General features: G+C 46.6%; 1 protein-coding gene across 2 annotated transcripts; it reads left to right on the forward strand.

Annotated features, from left to right (window-relative positions):
• Positions 1 to 3,591: 3,591 nt before the first annotated feature.
• On the forward strand, positions 3,592 to 8,888 carry LOC136521326 (IAA-amino acid hydrolase ILR1-like 6). Of its 2 annotated transcripts, none has more exons than XM_066515044.1 (3): positions 3,592 to 4,288; positions 5,287 to 5,412; positions 7,823 to 8,888. In XM_066515044.1, exons 1-3 carry the CDS (start codon positions 3,803 to 3,805, stop codon positions 8,714 to 8,716), a joined length of 1,506 nt encoding a protein of 501 aa, XP_066371141.1. In that variant the 5' UTR covers positions 3,592 to 3,802; the 3' UTR covers positions 8,717 to 8,888. The 2 variants fall into 2 exon arrangements, with proteins under 2 accessions (XP_066371141.1, XP_066371142.1); XM_066515045.1 differs by having other exon boundaries at positions 7,835 to 8,888.
• Positions 8,889 to 17,627: the final 8,739 nt, after the last annotated feature.

Genomic DNA, 17,627 nt, shown 5'->3' on the forward strand with positions numbered 1-17,627 from the left:
TCGCTGGTACGACTGGGCGGCGGCGGCGTGCTCATGCTATGCTTCTGATGGCGCCGGGAACGAACGACGGCTGCCGACGAGACATACACGGTGTGGCCAATGCAAGGAATGAGGGAGGAAGAGGATAAGGATAGCATGGCTGGCCTACCACAGACTTGTACGTACTCAGTACGCGCTCGTGCCACGGACGTACGCACTGGCAGCAACTGCAACCGCCGGATGGCGTGTCATGATGACGCTGCCGGTCGCGTCAGACGTACCCCGGCAGGACACGTCTCCGCGCGCCCCGTGCACGTTCACCTCGTGCGCGCGGTGGCACGCCTGCACCCGCTATTCCCTAAAATCTGCAGACTCTCTCCGTGTGCGGGGGTGCACGTTCTCTACTGTGTGTGTGGGTGTACGTGTATAGTGTGGGTCCCGGTGATCTCTAGAAAGATGTAATCTTCTAATATGTATGTAGTTATAAGTTTAGTCGTGCACATGTAGTATGTGTGGTGTATGTGTTTATAGTGTGGATGTGTGTTCATGCATGAACATATATTACAATTGTATCTAGATTAGAGGCTTAAAAAAAAAGACAGACAAGTTGTAGTGGTAGGCTTTTCCTGTCCTCGTCGTACTCCGATCCTCGACGGGAAACGGTATTAGTCATACTTATCAATTATGATATAATATTTTTTTTCTCATAATAAAACAGCATCAGTCAACTTATAAAGCATATAAACGATCAAACGAACCGGCTGATTATTGCGGGAGCAGCACGACCCCGAACCAGACCAACCCCAGCCGGCCCTGCTCTGCTCATTTCCACCACGAGCTAAAGGTGCAGACAGCAGACGTGCAGCTATTCGGGTGTGCAGGCACGCACGGCTCCCCACGGTTGTGTCTGCGCGTGTGGACGCGACGCAAGCCTACCCTAGCTACTTCCGCTGCTTCGCGCCGCGCACACGGCACTAGGGTGCTTACCTTATATCTAGCTTTTTCAACTTCTTTTTTAACAAAAATAGTATTTTTCTCTCACAGCATATTAGCCAGAACCGTATTTTTCAGCGACTTTCGGCTAAGTTTCATCGAGCCGAACGGTGCTAGCTACAAACCAGGCGTCACAGGTAGTACTGTACGTCCGTACCTCTGCTGCTGAGCCAGAAAATATACAGTTCCTGAAAAATATCCAACCAAACTCTTGATAAAATGTATATACAAATATGCTTATATTCCATCGTATTAAATATATATTGTTATACACTTGAAACACATTTTATAGTAAAAAACTGCTTCAAGTCATAAATGTGGATAATGGTTCCCTTTTATAAACTTAGCAAATAGATTGTTTGACTTGAACTAAACATACAACAATTACATTATTTTTGGAACGAAGGGGACACATACCAACTGTTGGTAGCTAGGATGGATAATGGAGTGCAAAACATAGATTATTAGTCCTCGTACAAATCATTTGCTGTCATTAGACGTTTCGACCGAACTTGGACAAAACTAGTAAAATAGTTTACGGCAAGCATGAATGAAATGCATTCCCTTGTGTTAGGCGTGTGTTGTTTTATATCATGATGCCTTGTTGCACGTGTATACCATATGTTAAGTTCCGACAGCGTCAATGAATTATGAGTGCATTGTACAGTATATCGCAGTGGTTCAAAGTCATAATCATTGTTGTAAAAAAAAAAGTCATAATCATTGGCCCATATGCAATAAAGTGTATTTACTTGCGTGCATGACAGTGTGATCCTAGTTAATTGAGAAACATAAGTGGTTGGTTAGAATATGGTGCAACTAATGTGAAAAACATACAACACCTAACGATTTCTTTATGTTGTCACCTTCCGAATTGAAATATAATAGGAATTAGTAATTGGTTTCCACTTTGTTTTTAGAAACACAGCACAGATGTAGACTCACGTACAAGCACATACAGTCGTCATAAAAGAACGGAGTCGTTAAATTCTAAAATAAATTTAAAAAAAAATGAATACCAACATCAAATCGAGAACTAATTAACCAGCCGATCCGAGCATAGCTCTGTTCGCTTCCCATAAATATAATGACAAAAAACAATGGAAACTTCCTCAAGTCCCGTCGGTCCCAAGGCATGTAGTATCAATGACCCGAAACAATGCAACAACTAATATAATTTAAGCAAAGATTTTAATAAAAGCATGTAGTACCTATTAAACACACATAGGTGCAATGCAAAAAAACAGAAAACAAACATAGAGTAATTGACAAATTTATGACAACTAGATAGAGATTGTAGAGTATGTATTATGTTACGAAATGAATAGTGAGTGAAGATAACCAATTTTGATTACTTGTGCATACTAAATTCATCTATAAAATTATTAATATTTTTTTGCATTAGATTATAGAAAAGCTTGAGTTGAGTTCAGTGTAAGATGTTGATAAATTTTGATAGAAAATAGTAGATATCAGAAAAAAAAACTTAGCTTGTCTTAAGTCTTAAGTCTTAAGTTTTGCAGGCAGAAAGAGCGCAGCCGACCAGGCCAGTAACAAACAATTAAAGGAAATGCTATGCTCCAGGCGCCTAAGAATTTAGTTATTGCTCAGGCGACCAATCTGGAACGTCCATTTCTGATCGAACAGGCCATAGATCGTCTTCTTCCGTCGGGCACCGGTGACATATTCGATCGCCTGGTAAGTAATCTAATTTCAGGCATCTGACCTTTAGGAGGTGTGAACAATTAAATATTTGTTAAAAAACAATCAGGCTAGCTCTTAAATACACTTCCAGCAGCGCGAGATACGGTGGCTTGCACTTCTGCTATGCACTTGATTCTTCAGAGTTCACTGCTGAAAAACCGTTAGTCCACGCTGAGCTGTGCTGCGCCACCACGTACATCATCCGCTTGCCTCACTTGTCACCCGAGCTTTAAATCAAACAAACAAACAATCAGCCGAACAGCTTGCAAGACTGTCACCCGCCTCCTCATCCGCAGCGGTTACGATCTGCCGTAAATAACCCCAGCGACGATCGATCCCACCCGATAGTTACAGGCTTACAGCCGCTCAGACCAAATCTAGACCGTCCGTGGCCTACTGCCATTAGTGCTGTGCATGTATACTACTACGTTAATGTAATGCCAAGTCATTAGAAAATATTACCAACAAGAAAAGGGGCTGAGCACCAAGTACCTTGCAAAAGTAGTACTACACTAGAAGTATACTCGTACATGCAAGTGCCACTGGATTAGTACTCCTGGAATGCTGACAGTGGTCGCAACAGCAGACGGGCGTTGTCACAGGCGAGCGGAACTAGCACCACTAATCCCATAGAATAAATAAAAAAATAAAACTAGTCCTAGCTTACGTCCTCTTCGCTCGATATATAAGTCGTATTTTTTAAACCAACGAACATCATTTTTTTCATAATAAATCAGCCGACGGTACTTTTAGTTATGACTTATGAGCCAAACCAACGTAACATTAGTACTAGCAGCACTAATCCTGCGGCGATCGCCACTGATGCGTCACTGTCAGAGGGGTCGAGTGGTTTACAATGATTCCGCCACGAGCCGAATTGAATCGGAAAGAAAGGTGCCACCACTGCCAGCAGCAGCAGCTGTCACAGCACCCGAGCCCCAGACGACGCGCGGAAAAATCAGCCGCTGCCGCTGCCGCTGCCGTCGCCTCGTAATTACTCCTCGCCATTCCTCCGCCTCCTTCCATTTTGCTGCTGCGCTGCCCCTCCAGCACCCGAGCTCAGCCTGCTCTGTTCAGCGCCTCAGCCGCTCAGGTGCCGCCCATCGCTTCACCAGTTTCAGTCGCCATGGACCGCGGCGGCCACGCGCTGCGCGCGGCGCTGCTGCTGCTGCTCACGCTGCCGACGATCCCCGTGCCAGCGGCCTGCCCGGCGACGGCGTTCCTGGAGGAGGACGCGATCCTGCGCGCCGTGGGGAGCGCGATGCGCGGCGGCGGCAGCAAGGGCCCCGCGAACGCGAGCACGAGGCCGCCGCGGGGCGGCGCCGGGAGGCAGCACCGCTACGACGTGGGGTCGTGGAAGGAGGAGATCGCGGGGCTGGCGGGTCGGCCCGAGCTGGCGGCTTGGCTGCGCCGCGTGCGGCGGCGGATCCACGAGCGGCCCGAGCTGGCGTACGAGGAGGTGGAGACCAGCCGCCTGGTTCGCGACGAGCTGGACGCGCTGGGCGTCGGGTTCCGCCACCCCGTCGCGCGCACGGGCGTCGTCGCCACGCTCGGCACCGGCCGCCCCCCCGTCGTCGCGCTCCGCGCCGACATGGACGCGCTGCCCATCCAGGTACGTGTACATGGACGAATTGTTGTTCGTGCTCCTCGCTTCATGCGGCCACCATGCTGCCGCCTTCTTCCTTCGCCCATAGTAAACTCATCGAAGAACTAATCTTTTCGATTTCTCTTCCTTCGATTTCAAAATTTGAGGCGTGCTAACACAAGAGACTACTACTAGTGCGTAGTACTTAATCCAGGCACGGGAAATTCTTATCTGACGATTCAAACGATCCCCACGAAATCTCTGCACGATTCAGCTGATCAGCTCATGCGTTATTGCCAACACACCGCCCTCTGATTATCCGGAGAGCACAGAAGCGCGTAGGCGTAAGGCTGTTCCTCCGTGTTCCTTTGCTTTGGGGTCGGGTGGTTGCGCCGCGTACGTAGGCCACCTGGAGGACAGCACACGGACGTCTCATGCTTCCGGTCTTGTGAAAAATGTGATCATCCATCCTTTAGCCTGGCCCTACCTACAGTGGTCCAGGTCCATCAGCCAGCCCACTTGGTTACTGCTCCAGTGGTCCTCGCGATAAAACACTCTCGTGCTCGTGCAAACACAGACACCGCACGATGCAATGGAGACAGAGGGTATGCTGCCTGTTGAGCTCGTCAGTCCTGAGTCTTGATGCTCAGGCTCAGCGGCTGTGGTCACGGGTCACCGAATCTCGGAGAGATCATTCACGGCCACCGCACGCCCATCACTGACACAGACACATGGGGAAAAAGAAAGGGCTTTCTGGTTTCTTGCCCGAAATGGCATCAGTCGTTGGTAAACCCGGGGGTAAGCACACCGATTTCGCCCGCGGGAGAGTCGATCCGCCTGACTGCCCAGAACGGGCAGTTTTTCATCTTTTACGCCCAAAAGCTCGAGGACGACGAGGCCGCTTTCTCACGATCTCCGGTTGTCCGCTCATCCAGCTGCCCGTTCCATCCAGGCTCGGCCTCGGCATGGAAGATTTCACTTGCCTGACGACGCGTCCGTGCCGTGCGTGTGTGTGGTTGTTGCAGGAGGCGGTGGAGTGGGAGCACAAGAGCCGGGTCCCCGGGAAGATGCACGCGTGCGGGCACGACGCGCATGTCGCCATGCTCCTCGGCGCCGCCAGCATCCTCAAGTCTCGCGAGCACCAACTCAAGGTACGCCGCCCTACGGCGCCACGCCACACCCTCTTTTCAGTTTCAGACCCTCTAATTGTACTTGTTTAATACAATTGATATCAGTGCCTTTTTAAACTTTGTCAAATTTAAAATGGGTTTTCTCACCAAAAGTTTCAGGTGACTGATGGTTAAGCTAACCATCAGTCACCTAATCTCACGGCTGCCCACAGCTACGGCAGCTTGTTCGTTTGATCGTAAACGATCGTAAATTTCCAGTCTGAACAGTATTTTTCTCTCACACTGTTAGAAGATGGCCGTACGGCGACCCGCAAAAGAAACGGCAATAATTGCCTTGCTTGCTACTACTCCGTAGTAGAAGCATGGGCACCGTAGTTCCTTTCCGTGGCCCGAAAACGCAGCAGAAGCATGGGCACCGTGCGCTTGATCGCCAGGTGCAGGTGCAGTCTCTAGTCCCAAGGGCTCATGGCCGTGCTCGGGCGCATGGCCGCCGTCGTGCTGCAATCGTGCTGTACAGATTCACGCAGAAGGCAGAACGATACATCGACGGCCTGCACTTGGTGCTGCACGAGAGCCACGGTACAGCAGTTTTTTTCCCGTCGACTGACGGATAAGCAGGATAGCAGGCAACTGCTATTGAATAATTCTGAAAAATAAAATGGTTTGACTTGGCACGACACCAAAATTGCTTCTTTTCTTGGACATACGGAGAATAATACCCTTCCATTCACTCAATCAGCACCTGCTGCAGTGCATGCATGCAAGCAAGCATATATCTCCTGCGTTTCAGACGTCCAGAGACGCTCGTTCGTAGACGTAGCTTTCGTCCAGGCACGGAGCCAGTGGTGGGGCTAGGGGGCTCCAGCCCCCCTACCGCTCGCGAGCAAGCGAAGCCTCGTAGAGCCACCGTCTGAAATTTCAGCTGTAGATGTACAGGTAGGAGAGGCTGAGATTTGCTGAACCTCTTTTCTTGCTAATTGCCGTTCTTTAGCCTCTCCTAAAATTTTTTCTAGCTTCGTCCCTGCTTTCGTCCCTGTGGACACCACTCTGCACCCGCCCATCCCATCTCAGCATTCTTTCTTTCTTTCTACTTGAAAACGTGATATGAATTTTGGTCGCTAGATTTCGCTTTTCGGGGGAAAAGCCGTGGGCAAAATGATAGTTTAAGACGAGCGCCCAAAGTGCAGAAATGATGTGCCACCACACTCTGATACCGGGGTGATGATCCATAGCCCATTGTTGTGGCAGTGGCATCATGCAAATGTCAGCCTCATGAGTCGTACCAGTAAGCACCAGTTCTAATTCTTTTGAGATCTCAATTCTTTTCCCCACGTGCTCCTGAACACTCGCAATGATCAGCGCACACTGTCACTGATGCGTGTGCTCTGCTCTCGCGGCTGCAGCCACTCCGTCCGTGTTATAGTAACTTGCACCTTTTATTTAGGCTTTATTAGTGCTGCATCAAGGAAAAAGTTGTTCCATCTGCACAGCGTTTGTTTCTTTCAATTGTTGCAGTTGTGCTGTTGGGCACGACACTCCTTGGTTCAGTCCTTTTGAAGCATCGGATGCTAGTGCCTCCTGATCAGTGATGAGTGTGGTCTTGGCATTTCTTACTGTGACCTCTGAAAAGAATCGGTGGAGAAACTTCTTTGTGCCACGATTTTAGGCTTTTGCCAGCATTGACATGAGCTAGATACTATCCTACCAGGATAATCATGTCGGAAGGATTGAGTTCTTTGCATAGGGGCTGTTTGGAAGGCTGGTTTTAAGCCTAAAACCAGTGTAAAAAACAGGTCTGCAAAATTTTACAATCTAGATCTAAAATGTCTGCTTGGATGGACGGTAACAGGTATAATTTTACAACAGTATTATGCCTTTCCACTTGGAAAATAAAAATCGTGTCCGTCGGCCACATTAAAAATACGACGGATGTCGTGCTCGACCGAGCGCGCTATCCTTCAGCCCATCAGGGAGAAATTGTGTGCTTGACTGCTCATGGTCAGAGGAATGGTCTTCGATTGATTTTTCTTGCTGCTATTGTTGTTTCAGAATTTACCCAAACAATAATTTACAGGGGAATGATATTCCGGTTGTCTTCTTGTGCACAAGAAATTACAGGTGGAAGTAGATTACAGATGAAATAATTTACAAAACTCCCAAACAGGGCCTTAGCGGTTCACACAAAACGGCTGTGAAAGTCAGATGCTGATATTTTGACTGGCTGGTTCCTGGGGAAGGGAGACTTGCTTGTTTCTGTACCTCCAGAGCTGTCTCTTCAGTCTCTTTTTTGAAACTGTACAGATAGAAAAAAAAAACATGGTCAGGGTAATTGGTCTAATCCAATTTCTACGTTTCAGTATTGAAGTCGGTGCAGAAAATACTCCTAGGTGCAGTGCAGCAGCTCCTACTCCTAGACTGAGTGACGTTTTAGTATACGTTTCAGGGCACAGTGAAGCTTCTGTTCCAGCCGGCGGAGGAGTCAGGGTGCGGCGCGAAGAGGATGATCGACGACGGCGCACTTGACGGCGTGGAGGCCATCTTCGCCGTACACGTGTCGCACCAGCACCCGACGTCCGTCATCGGGTCCAGGACGGGGGCTCTCCTCGCCGGCTGCGGCTTCTTCAAGGCCGTCGTACGCGGCAGCGGCGACAAGGGTCCGCGCCGGGCCGACCCCGTCCTGGCCGCCGCATCCACCATCATCAGCTTGCAGAGCATCGTCTCCCGCGAGGCGGACCCGCTGGACTCGCAGGTGGTCTCGGTGGCACTGGTAAACGGCAGCGAGATCGAGATCCAGCAAGCGGCCGCGGCTGGGGCGGCGCAGCCTCAGGAGCTGGAGCTGGTGCTGGGCGGCACGTTCCGCGCCTTCTCAAACGCGAGCTTCTACCAGCTGCGGCGACGGATCGAGGAGGTGATCACGGCGCAGTCGCGGGTGCACGGGTGCGCGGCGTCCGTGGACTTCTTCGAGGACCAGAGCTTCTACCCGCCGACGGTGAACGACGCGCGCATGTACGGCCACGTGCGGCGCGTGGCGTCGCAGCTGCTGGGCGGCGCCGCGTACCGCGACGTGCCGCCCATGATGGGCGCCGAGGACTTCTCCTTCTACTCGCAGGCGGTGCCCGCCGGGTTCTACTACATCGGGGTGCGCAACGAGACGCTGGGGTCCGTGCACACGGGACACTCCCCGTACTTCATGATCGACGAGGACGTGCTCCCCACCGGCGCCGCCGTCCACGCCGCCATCGCCGAGAGGTTCCTCGCCGACCACGCCTCCCTCATGGGCGCCGCCTCCGACGACGACGACACGGGCGACAAGCAGGAGATGTAGACCGGCCACGAGCCCGGCTAGTGGTGGGTCTGCTCGCCCGACCGACGTCGGTCGCCTGGCGGATGGTTTTGATCGAGGCGCACGGTAGGAACTGGTGGGGATTTGGCCGATCGCTCGGGCGTCTCCAAGGGCGTCGGCTGGTGTTGGAACACGGGCTCGGGTTGGTTTAGTTTTTGTGGCCGACGGGCTCTTGGCGGTGGTCGACCGATCCGCGGGCGTGACGTGCCGGCGGTTCGGGGTTTTTTTCCCGTGTTCCGTTTGAGCGAGCAAGGTGCCATACGTGACGGACGGGCGGTGGGCGCGTGTGTAAAACACCTGGAAAATGTAGCAAGCATGCTGGTGCTGTTGCAGATATTGGCTGCTCTACATACGTGGTTTTTGCCCCTTGGTTGGGATTTCTTGGAGACTGATTGTAACACCTGCCTTTTGATAGCAGGATCTCTTGCTGCCAGTCTAGCACGCATGTTTCTACAGTTTCCTCTTTATTATTGTTATACACATGATGATGCTATGCTATGCATGCTGGGGCGCGTATGATTTACTGGGCCTGGGTGATAAACTGGACGGAGAAGAACTGAGAACGTATTGGGCCCAAAGTGGTCGCGCGTGCAAACCAACGACCCATCAACTAATCATTCTCTAGCCTGGTTTTGCTCACTGTGGAGAATCTACGCATTCTATCTGTGAAATAAAAATATTCTGAGTTGAATTTAAGAGCCCCTTTAGAACGCTAAAATTGAACATTTGGATGGAGTACATAAAAAATATAGGCATGAGAGAGAGAGAGAGAGAGAGAGAGAGAGAGAGAGAGATAGGAAAATTCCATTAGATTCGACCTATTGGTAGAATTCCTCTAAAAAAATTATATGAAACAATCCATTCCACGGGGATTTCATAGAATTTGTAGGGATCCGATCCTTTGTTCCGTAGGTTTCATAATAAGTTTTGCATTAGGATTTAAATCCTTTCAATTCCTCTATTTTTCTTTTGTTCAACAAAAGAGGGCCCAACCCTATAATTACAGTGTTCGAAAATAATGAATGGTCATGAAGGTGAACCGAAAGATTTGCAGCTCTCCTACCCATGAGATCAATAATACAGCGGCCCCGTTCGGCTTACCTTAAATCTGGCGTGTTCAGCTTCTTTTTTCAGCCGAAACTGTGTTTTTCTTTCATAACATTTCAACCATAATAGTATTTTTCAGCCAAGTTTCAACAAGCCGAACGGGACCGCTATCCCAAAGAAGACACAAGCACAATTGGAGGTGCCGCAGGGATCAATAGAAATTAGGCTCCGTGTGGAGCTTCCACCAGTTTATAGGAGCCAAGGTGGATCCAAAAATAGCAGCTTCACCATGTTCCCAGTTTAGTTTTTTTGTTTAGAAGAGAGAAGCGAAAAATATCTTAACCTGAAAATGGTACCGTGGCAATGAGCCAAAAACCCTTTGGCACGAGACTTTGTATTTAGGTCATACTAGGTAGTGTGTTCGTGTGATGCTACGGGACAACTAAATTTTTTGTACTAAAAACACACGGATCGCATTATAAGATAATAATACTGTTAAATTAAATACCGACCTCAAAGTGACATTTAATTCAAAAAGCAAAGTTTGTGAAATTAACACAGTCACGGAGAGCGCGACGTCGCAGGCTCACAAACTCTATTGTATAGATTTTTTCGTGATACGGCTAAGATAATATTTTATATCGGCAAAAAGAATTCTATGATATCCATTTCTTTTATACGCCAATAAATTCATAAATAAGTTCCGCTGCATCTCCATATAATCATATACACATAGGTTCAAGTATATATGCAAATAGGTTCATGCCCGTGCGTTGCTACGGGATAGCTAAACTTTTGTACTAAAAACACACGGATCGTACGATAAGATAACAATACTATAAAAGTATATGACCGACGTTAAAGTGACATTTAATCTAAAAAGTTAAGTTCGTGAAATTTACACAGTCACAGAGAGCATGGCGTCGCAGGCTCACAAACTCTATTGTGTAGATCTTTCCGTGATGCGGCTAAAATCATTTTTTATACCGGCATGAAGAGATTTTCGATATCCATTTATTTTGTGCGCCAACAAATCCATGAATAAGTTCCACCACATCTCCATACCATCATGTACACGGCGCTGGCAAGCGAATTAGCCACAACTTATGTAATTAGTTTTATAATTAGCTCATGTTTAGTCCTTCTAATTGATATCTAAAAATTCAATGTGACATGGACTAAAGTTTAGTCCTAGGATCCAAACACCTCATGACTCTCGACTCCTGCTGGCTGCTCACTTGCACCACCATGCTTATGTGTCTGCACGTATATACTCTAATGCCAAAACGTCTAAGATGGTCTTTATAGTCCACCCTTTGAAAATATCATAACTTTAAGGTTGTTATTTGTGTATGCTGTAGGATTGGGATGCTTTACACTGATCCATGAGGGTGTTCATCAGAGTCGAAATTTTTTATGCCATTATGATGTCTAAGTTTACCAATCAGACAGAGACAAACTTGATTGTTAAAATATTTTCAACACTGCTTTCATATGCTCTCTTTACCCTAAAATAGAATTCATTCTCGTTTCCTGAGAAGATAACTTTTTTTTAACTTCGATCAATTATATATAAAAGAATATTAATATTTATAATACATAATTAGTATCATTACATAGAACATTAAATATATTTTCATAATAAACTTATTTGGAGATATAAATGTTGCACGTGTTTTTTACAAACCTAGTCAAAGTTGAAAAAGTTTGACCTGCACATATCCCATAACGACTTATATTTTGGGGCAGAGGAAGTATATGCTAATGTGAGTAGTCAACTGGAAGTCGTGATGAACACAACAATACTTTCATATTATATGCTAATAGGAGCACGAAGAAACGCAGGGGAATGGACCTATATGCTAATGGTGGGAATATTCGTTTAGGAAATTACAAAAGGTTTACTAGTCTCACCATGTATAACCTGCACATTTTTTATTTGGCACCACTGATGTTCTCAATGTGCAGCCACTTTTTAATTTTAGGTCTGCATGCTGGAAACACTAAAATTAAGGGCCAACCTCATTGAGTCGTCTTGCTTAATCTTTGCCGATTGTCTTGCTTGAGCTTTGCGAACAAATTATATGACTGGCAAAGACTAACACATAAAGGGGTAGAAGTTGCAAGAATAAAGCTACGTGGCCTACTATGCACCCCACCTAAATTTAATACCCTCCAAATTATGGACAATACCATAGGAACTGTTGTAACCGACATGTTAACTCCATCATGTAGTACACCTAAATATTGAACATGCACATGCATAGTTTTTCATCATAGAATATATTTTGTCCTATGAGACAACATACTTTTTTCTAAGTGACAGCAGAGAGCCCCAAAATATTAGACAGAAACTCTCATTTTACTATCTCTGCATCTGCTAAAAATTTAACTGAAGTTTAGTTAATCCATAGAATAATTTGGATTGTGCCTTTTGTACTGCCCCAACAATTCTTTTACCAAGCATATACAAAATCTAGTTAACAACATTTAATCCACAATCAAAATTCATTACCTTGGTATCCGAGGATCATAATATAGAAGGTTTGCCGAATGCCTGAGATTTGACACTCGGTAAACGCGTCGTGACCGTTTCCACTCCGTCACGTTATTTTTTTCGTCGAGTGTCGTTTTCAGCTCTCGACAAAGTCTTTGTCGAGTGCCCGATAGAAAACACTCGCCAAAGAGCTGTTTACCGACACTGTAGATGCCGTGTGCTGTTTGTCGAGTGTTACGCTCGACAAATCTTTTGCAAGTGTTTTTTGGCTTTGCCGAGTGCATGTGGCACACAGCAAAGCGACTGTTTCCGGTAGTGGTAGTGACCTGTAGCACAACTAGTAACCTGGCACGTCGACGATAATTGTGTAGGAAAAGTAAATTTGACATTCTACATGCTATTGAGACATATCTTTGGCTTAACTGCAGTTGCTTCAGCTTTCTCCCACACAAATTCTACAACAAGCTAAGGTGCACCAGAAGCCACTGCATCATAGTCTGAAAGGAGCTGCAACATTTACACACACAAAAAATAATTATCCTATTGAAACTAACAAATTGCAAAATCTTATGTTGAATTCTGTTGAATTACTCCATAAAAATCTCACACTGTGCTCTTGGATTGGTACATATCAATGAAGATCTCTTCCCATGTTGCTTGAAAAGACAATCTACAGACTACACCAATATGCAAAAAATCCACAACTTAGAGATTCTGTTTTTTTTCTCAAACAAGCATATTTAGTCCAATCATCTATGACTATTAGGACCTATGATGTTCCAAACTTTTCAACTACCACTACTGTTCTAGCTCCAGCCCTGCTTATTAGATGTGAAAAGTTCTGAAGGTCTACCCTTCAGAAAACTACAAATATGATAGAAAATGCAGAGTGCAACTAATATCTAGATGTGTCCATTCTTAGTGCCACAAATGTTGCTTAAGTTTCATCAACATGCTCTATTTTTCTTGTGTGAAGCTGACGATTCAGTTTTGCTATACTTCACTTTGCATAGCACTATATTCCCTCCTCCCTCCCTCTCTCTCTCGTGTTAGAAACTTAAACTGCAGTATGCGTAACTAAAGGTTTATGTGCCTCTGCTGGATCAATTATTGTTGGTTGAAAGGCTTTCATTGATGAGGCCTGATCAATTGTGTCTCAAGTATAGAGTTCAATAATTTCTTTTGTAAGGGGCTGTTTGGTTTCTTCCCCTCCTCCTAAAATTCCTGTCACATCGAATATTTGGACACATGCATGGAGTATTAAATATAAACTAATTACGAAACTAATTGCACAACTTGCGACTAATTTGTGAGACGAATCTTTTAAGCCTAATTAGTCCATGATTTGACAATGTGGTGCTACAGTAAACATGTGCTAATGATAGATTAATTAGGCTTAAAAAATTCGTCTCGGAAATTAGCCTCCATCTATGTAATTAGTTTTGTAATTAATTTATATTTAATGCTCTTTATTAACCTCTAAACATTCGATGTGACATAAATTTTAGGAGCGCCTAAAGAACCAAACACCCCCTAAGAGGAAAAAGAACTGCACAGATCAAGTAGCAAAGAAAATCAGAATAATATATACCTCCAGGCAAGGAAAGAAATGTATAAGATATAAGATTCTTTGAAGAACAGTAGTATTTTAAAAATTCATATCATGTTTTGAACATTTCTGTTAGGCCAATAATCTCATCCAAGAATGAGTTTTCTTCGATGCAAATAAAAGACATGAATTAAAGTATCTGATATAGCTTGGAAATAAACTGTTGAATGTTTCCTATACAGCTCATGATTGTTTCCTTCGATGCATGATTATTTCCTTTCATGCACGTGGCCTCAACCAGTAATAGGGTTTACGTGCATTTTAGGGACGTCTGTTCCATGCATGTTTCCTTCCATGCACGTGGCATCATGTTAATTGTATTTTAGGGACGTTTGTTCCATGCATCCGGTTTACGTGGAGATGAAAAATATCTGACCAAGCGAGAGAGGGGCACAGCATGATTGTTTCCTTACATGCATGATTATTGTTTCCTTTCATGTATGTGGTCTCAGGTAATCGATTTGTTTCTTTCAAAGCAGGCGGGGATCGCAGGGATGACAGTTTTTTTTATCGCGCGGGTTATCGCACGACCGGAAGGGAGGAGCGATCAAAAAAAAAGTCGCACCAAAACATTGTCTTACTTTTGTTCTTTTTAGTTATAGGAGAGGAATATCTGGGCCACTTGCCTTAAACCCGCATCTAACCTTTGAGAACGTGGTTCTCAGGTTAAAAAAAATGCAAACCAAGCCGGAAACATGCCCCACATGAAGGGAGACGGACGAGGATTCAGAAATAGCGGCGCGCTCGTCTTCCACACCCTGCACTACTGCGCGCTCAGAACCGGCCAGGAGCAAGAGCAAGGATGGCGGGACGCCGGACGCTGGCGGGCGCGCCTGGCCCTGGTTTCGTCGGTCGTCGCCCCCCTCTCCTCTCCTTGCTCGGAACAGAAAAGATCCACCTCACACCTCTCTCTCTCTCTCTCCCTAGCACGGTGCTGGGTTGAGAGCGGCGAGGCAGTGACGGACTGACGACATGTGACGCACCACGCAGGGCAGGCGCGAGGTGGACGTACGGCTCCGGTGCGAGTCCTCCTACCTGCCGCCACGAGCTCATGTGCGCCCCATGCTGTTGCCCCTTTGTTTCGACCACTCAGTCACCCGCAGGGCCGCAACCACAAGCCCCGAGCCCCAGCACGTACGCACTGTCACCCCATCCGCATGAGCACCCAGAAAAAGATCCAGCAAAGATGAACCAAAGCTGGTGGTCTGGTACCAGGTCGTCCTGTGATGTGCCGAGAGCTCATCAATGGATCATGGATCCACCTATGGATCCACCTTTTTGCTTTGCAGCAGTAGTTGGACTCAGCCTATTCGTTTCAGCTTATTTGCTCGTATCTGGCTTATAATCTATGGCTTGAACAATATTTTACTCTCACACTACATCAGTCAGCCGTACTTTCAACCATAGCTTATAAGTCGATTCAGCCGAAACAATCAGGCGGTTGGACCTGGAAGAATCAAGATCCACACCCGTACACCCCACACATGTTTCGTGCTCAGAAAAAAGTTTGGATGGCATCACACATGCATGTGCTCCTCTGAACCTCTTTTTTTCTGCCTTTTTTCTATACGTGTTGTGTTGGTTTTGGATCAGGTTAACACGAAGTAGGAGCCGTAGTAGGTGTGCGGGCAATGCGACGACGACTCGACGAGAGCAGGGAAATGTACTGCCCTTTTGAGGGGATGAACTCGTGAGTCGTGACTGATTAGAGGATGCATTTCAATGTCGGCGCGGCATGTTCAGACCCAACCATCCAACTAGCTAGCAGATATTCGGTCAATACAGGGAAAAAAAGACACGAACGGAACACAACTGTCGTGTGCTCGAAACCACCTCTCTGAATTTCGTGATCTGGAGAATAACGAGATGTTGATGATGCGCTTAGGAAGGGCGAGAGCAAAAGTGCGCAAAAGTTTAGGCCCTATTTGGTTTCCATAAGTTAGGTGATTTATTAAGTCAGGTGACTGAAAACCAGTGACTTATAAGCCTGTTTGGTTGTAGATGACTTATAAAGTGTGGGCCCCACGCGAAAAAGAGTGGCTTATAAGTTTTAAGCAGGGATGACTTATAAGTTAATGGTGTTTGGTAAAACCAGTCATTTATTTTACTTTTTAACTTATAAGTAGGTGACTTATTTCACCAGGTCCTTAAACTCCGGTACACCTGAGACTTGGCAAAAGGGGTTTGTCGATCTCGATCACGAGGGCACCCACTGCGTAAAAAAAGTGCAGTAGCTCGAGTACTGACAAGCAGCATGCGGCCACGGTGCAGTTATTAGGCTGCCCTGAAAAAAAAGAGGAGTGAGCTGCTCACTTCTCGCCAGCCAGCGAGTGACCTGACGATGAGGCCAGGCCAAAGGTCACCAGCAAAGGCAGTAGGCAGTAGGCAGAGGCAGACACGTTCCACATTGCTCAGAGAATCCAAAGTTGCTACCCGTACACACGGCCCGCCACCGTGGTGGCTGCAGTGCAGTAACGCCAGAAGCACTAGTGGGTAGCAACTGGCATTCTGGCAACAACCAAACCAAACAGAGAATCAGATCACGGTATTAGCCCTTGTTTAGTTGGACTCCAAAATCCAAAAAGTTGCTACAGTATCTGTCACATCGAATGTTTGCGGCCCATGCATGGAGCATTAAATGTAGACAAAAAGAAAAACTAATTACACAGTTTGGTGGGAAATTGCAAGACGAACGTTTTAAGCCTAATTAGTCAATGCTTGGATACTATTTGCCAAATAAAAACGAAGGTGCTACAGTAGCCCCAAAATCTAAATTTCGCAAACTAAACAAGGGCTAAAGACGAATTAAGCAACGCCGAAGTAGCAGGAGAATGTTGGGCTCAAAACCATTTCAAATCCGGAGCTAACAGCTATTTGGAGCACAGTTGCTCTTTTTTACAGCAGCTCCGACTTCGAGTGCCGGCTGGAAACCGGACGCAGAAGCGGTGGCTCAGAGTCAAGACGAACCCGCCGGCCGGATTCCGAGTGAGGCCTTGTTTAGATGTCATCCAAATTCCAAATTTATTCATTCTCTCTCTATTATATCAATTTTTAGCCACTTACATGGAGTATTAAATATAGATAAAAAAATAACTAATTACACAATTTAATTAGAAATCACAAGATGAATCTTTTGAGCCTAGTTGATCCACGATTAGATAATATTTGCCAAATAAAAGTGATACTATTCATCGGGTTAAAAAAAATTGCAAAGTGAACCAGGGCCTGAACCACGGGTCTCCGGCCTGTCGCCTCGGTGAAAGCGACAGCGAGTAGACAGAGACCGTACTACACATGCCGAGAGGAAAAGTAGCCTCGGAAGTCGCGTGCCCCGGAATTATGATGTCCGTCCGGTCCGACCGTCCGTGCCCTCGGTCCCTCCCTCCTGTGGCGGCGAAACGCGGCCTACCCTAGCTACTCACTGCTCTAGCTAATGCAGCATGCTACACGGCGCGACGCTACGGACGGTGGCCGATAGCCTGCGCCCGCCCGACCTGCTTCCCTTGTGCTTTTTTGCTGTGCACCGATTCAGTTGCCTTTTCAAAACGCAGCAGTAGTAGAGCTGCCGAGTGCAGCTGCACCACGGATCCTCTATATCCTACAGGGAGGAAGATCCGAAGACGCGTGATGGAGGCAAATGAATGAACGCACGTAAACACCCATCAAAATATCAGATGCAGGCAGGATAACACCTGGCTGAATATCAAGTTCAGAGTGGAAAATGCAGTGCTGCTAGCATA

The sequence above is a fragment of the Miscanthus floridulus genome, chromosome 18 (assembly GCF_019320115.1).
Source record: "Miscanthus floridulus cultivar M001 chromosome 18, ASM1932011v1, whole genome shotgun sequence".
Taxonomy (NCBI): Eukaryota; Viridiplantae; Streptophyta; class Magnoliopsida; order Poales; family Poaceae; genus Miscanthus; species Miscanthus floridulus.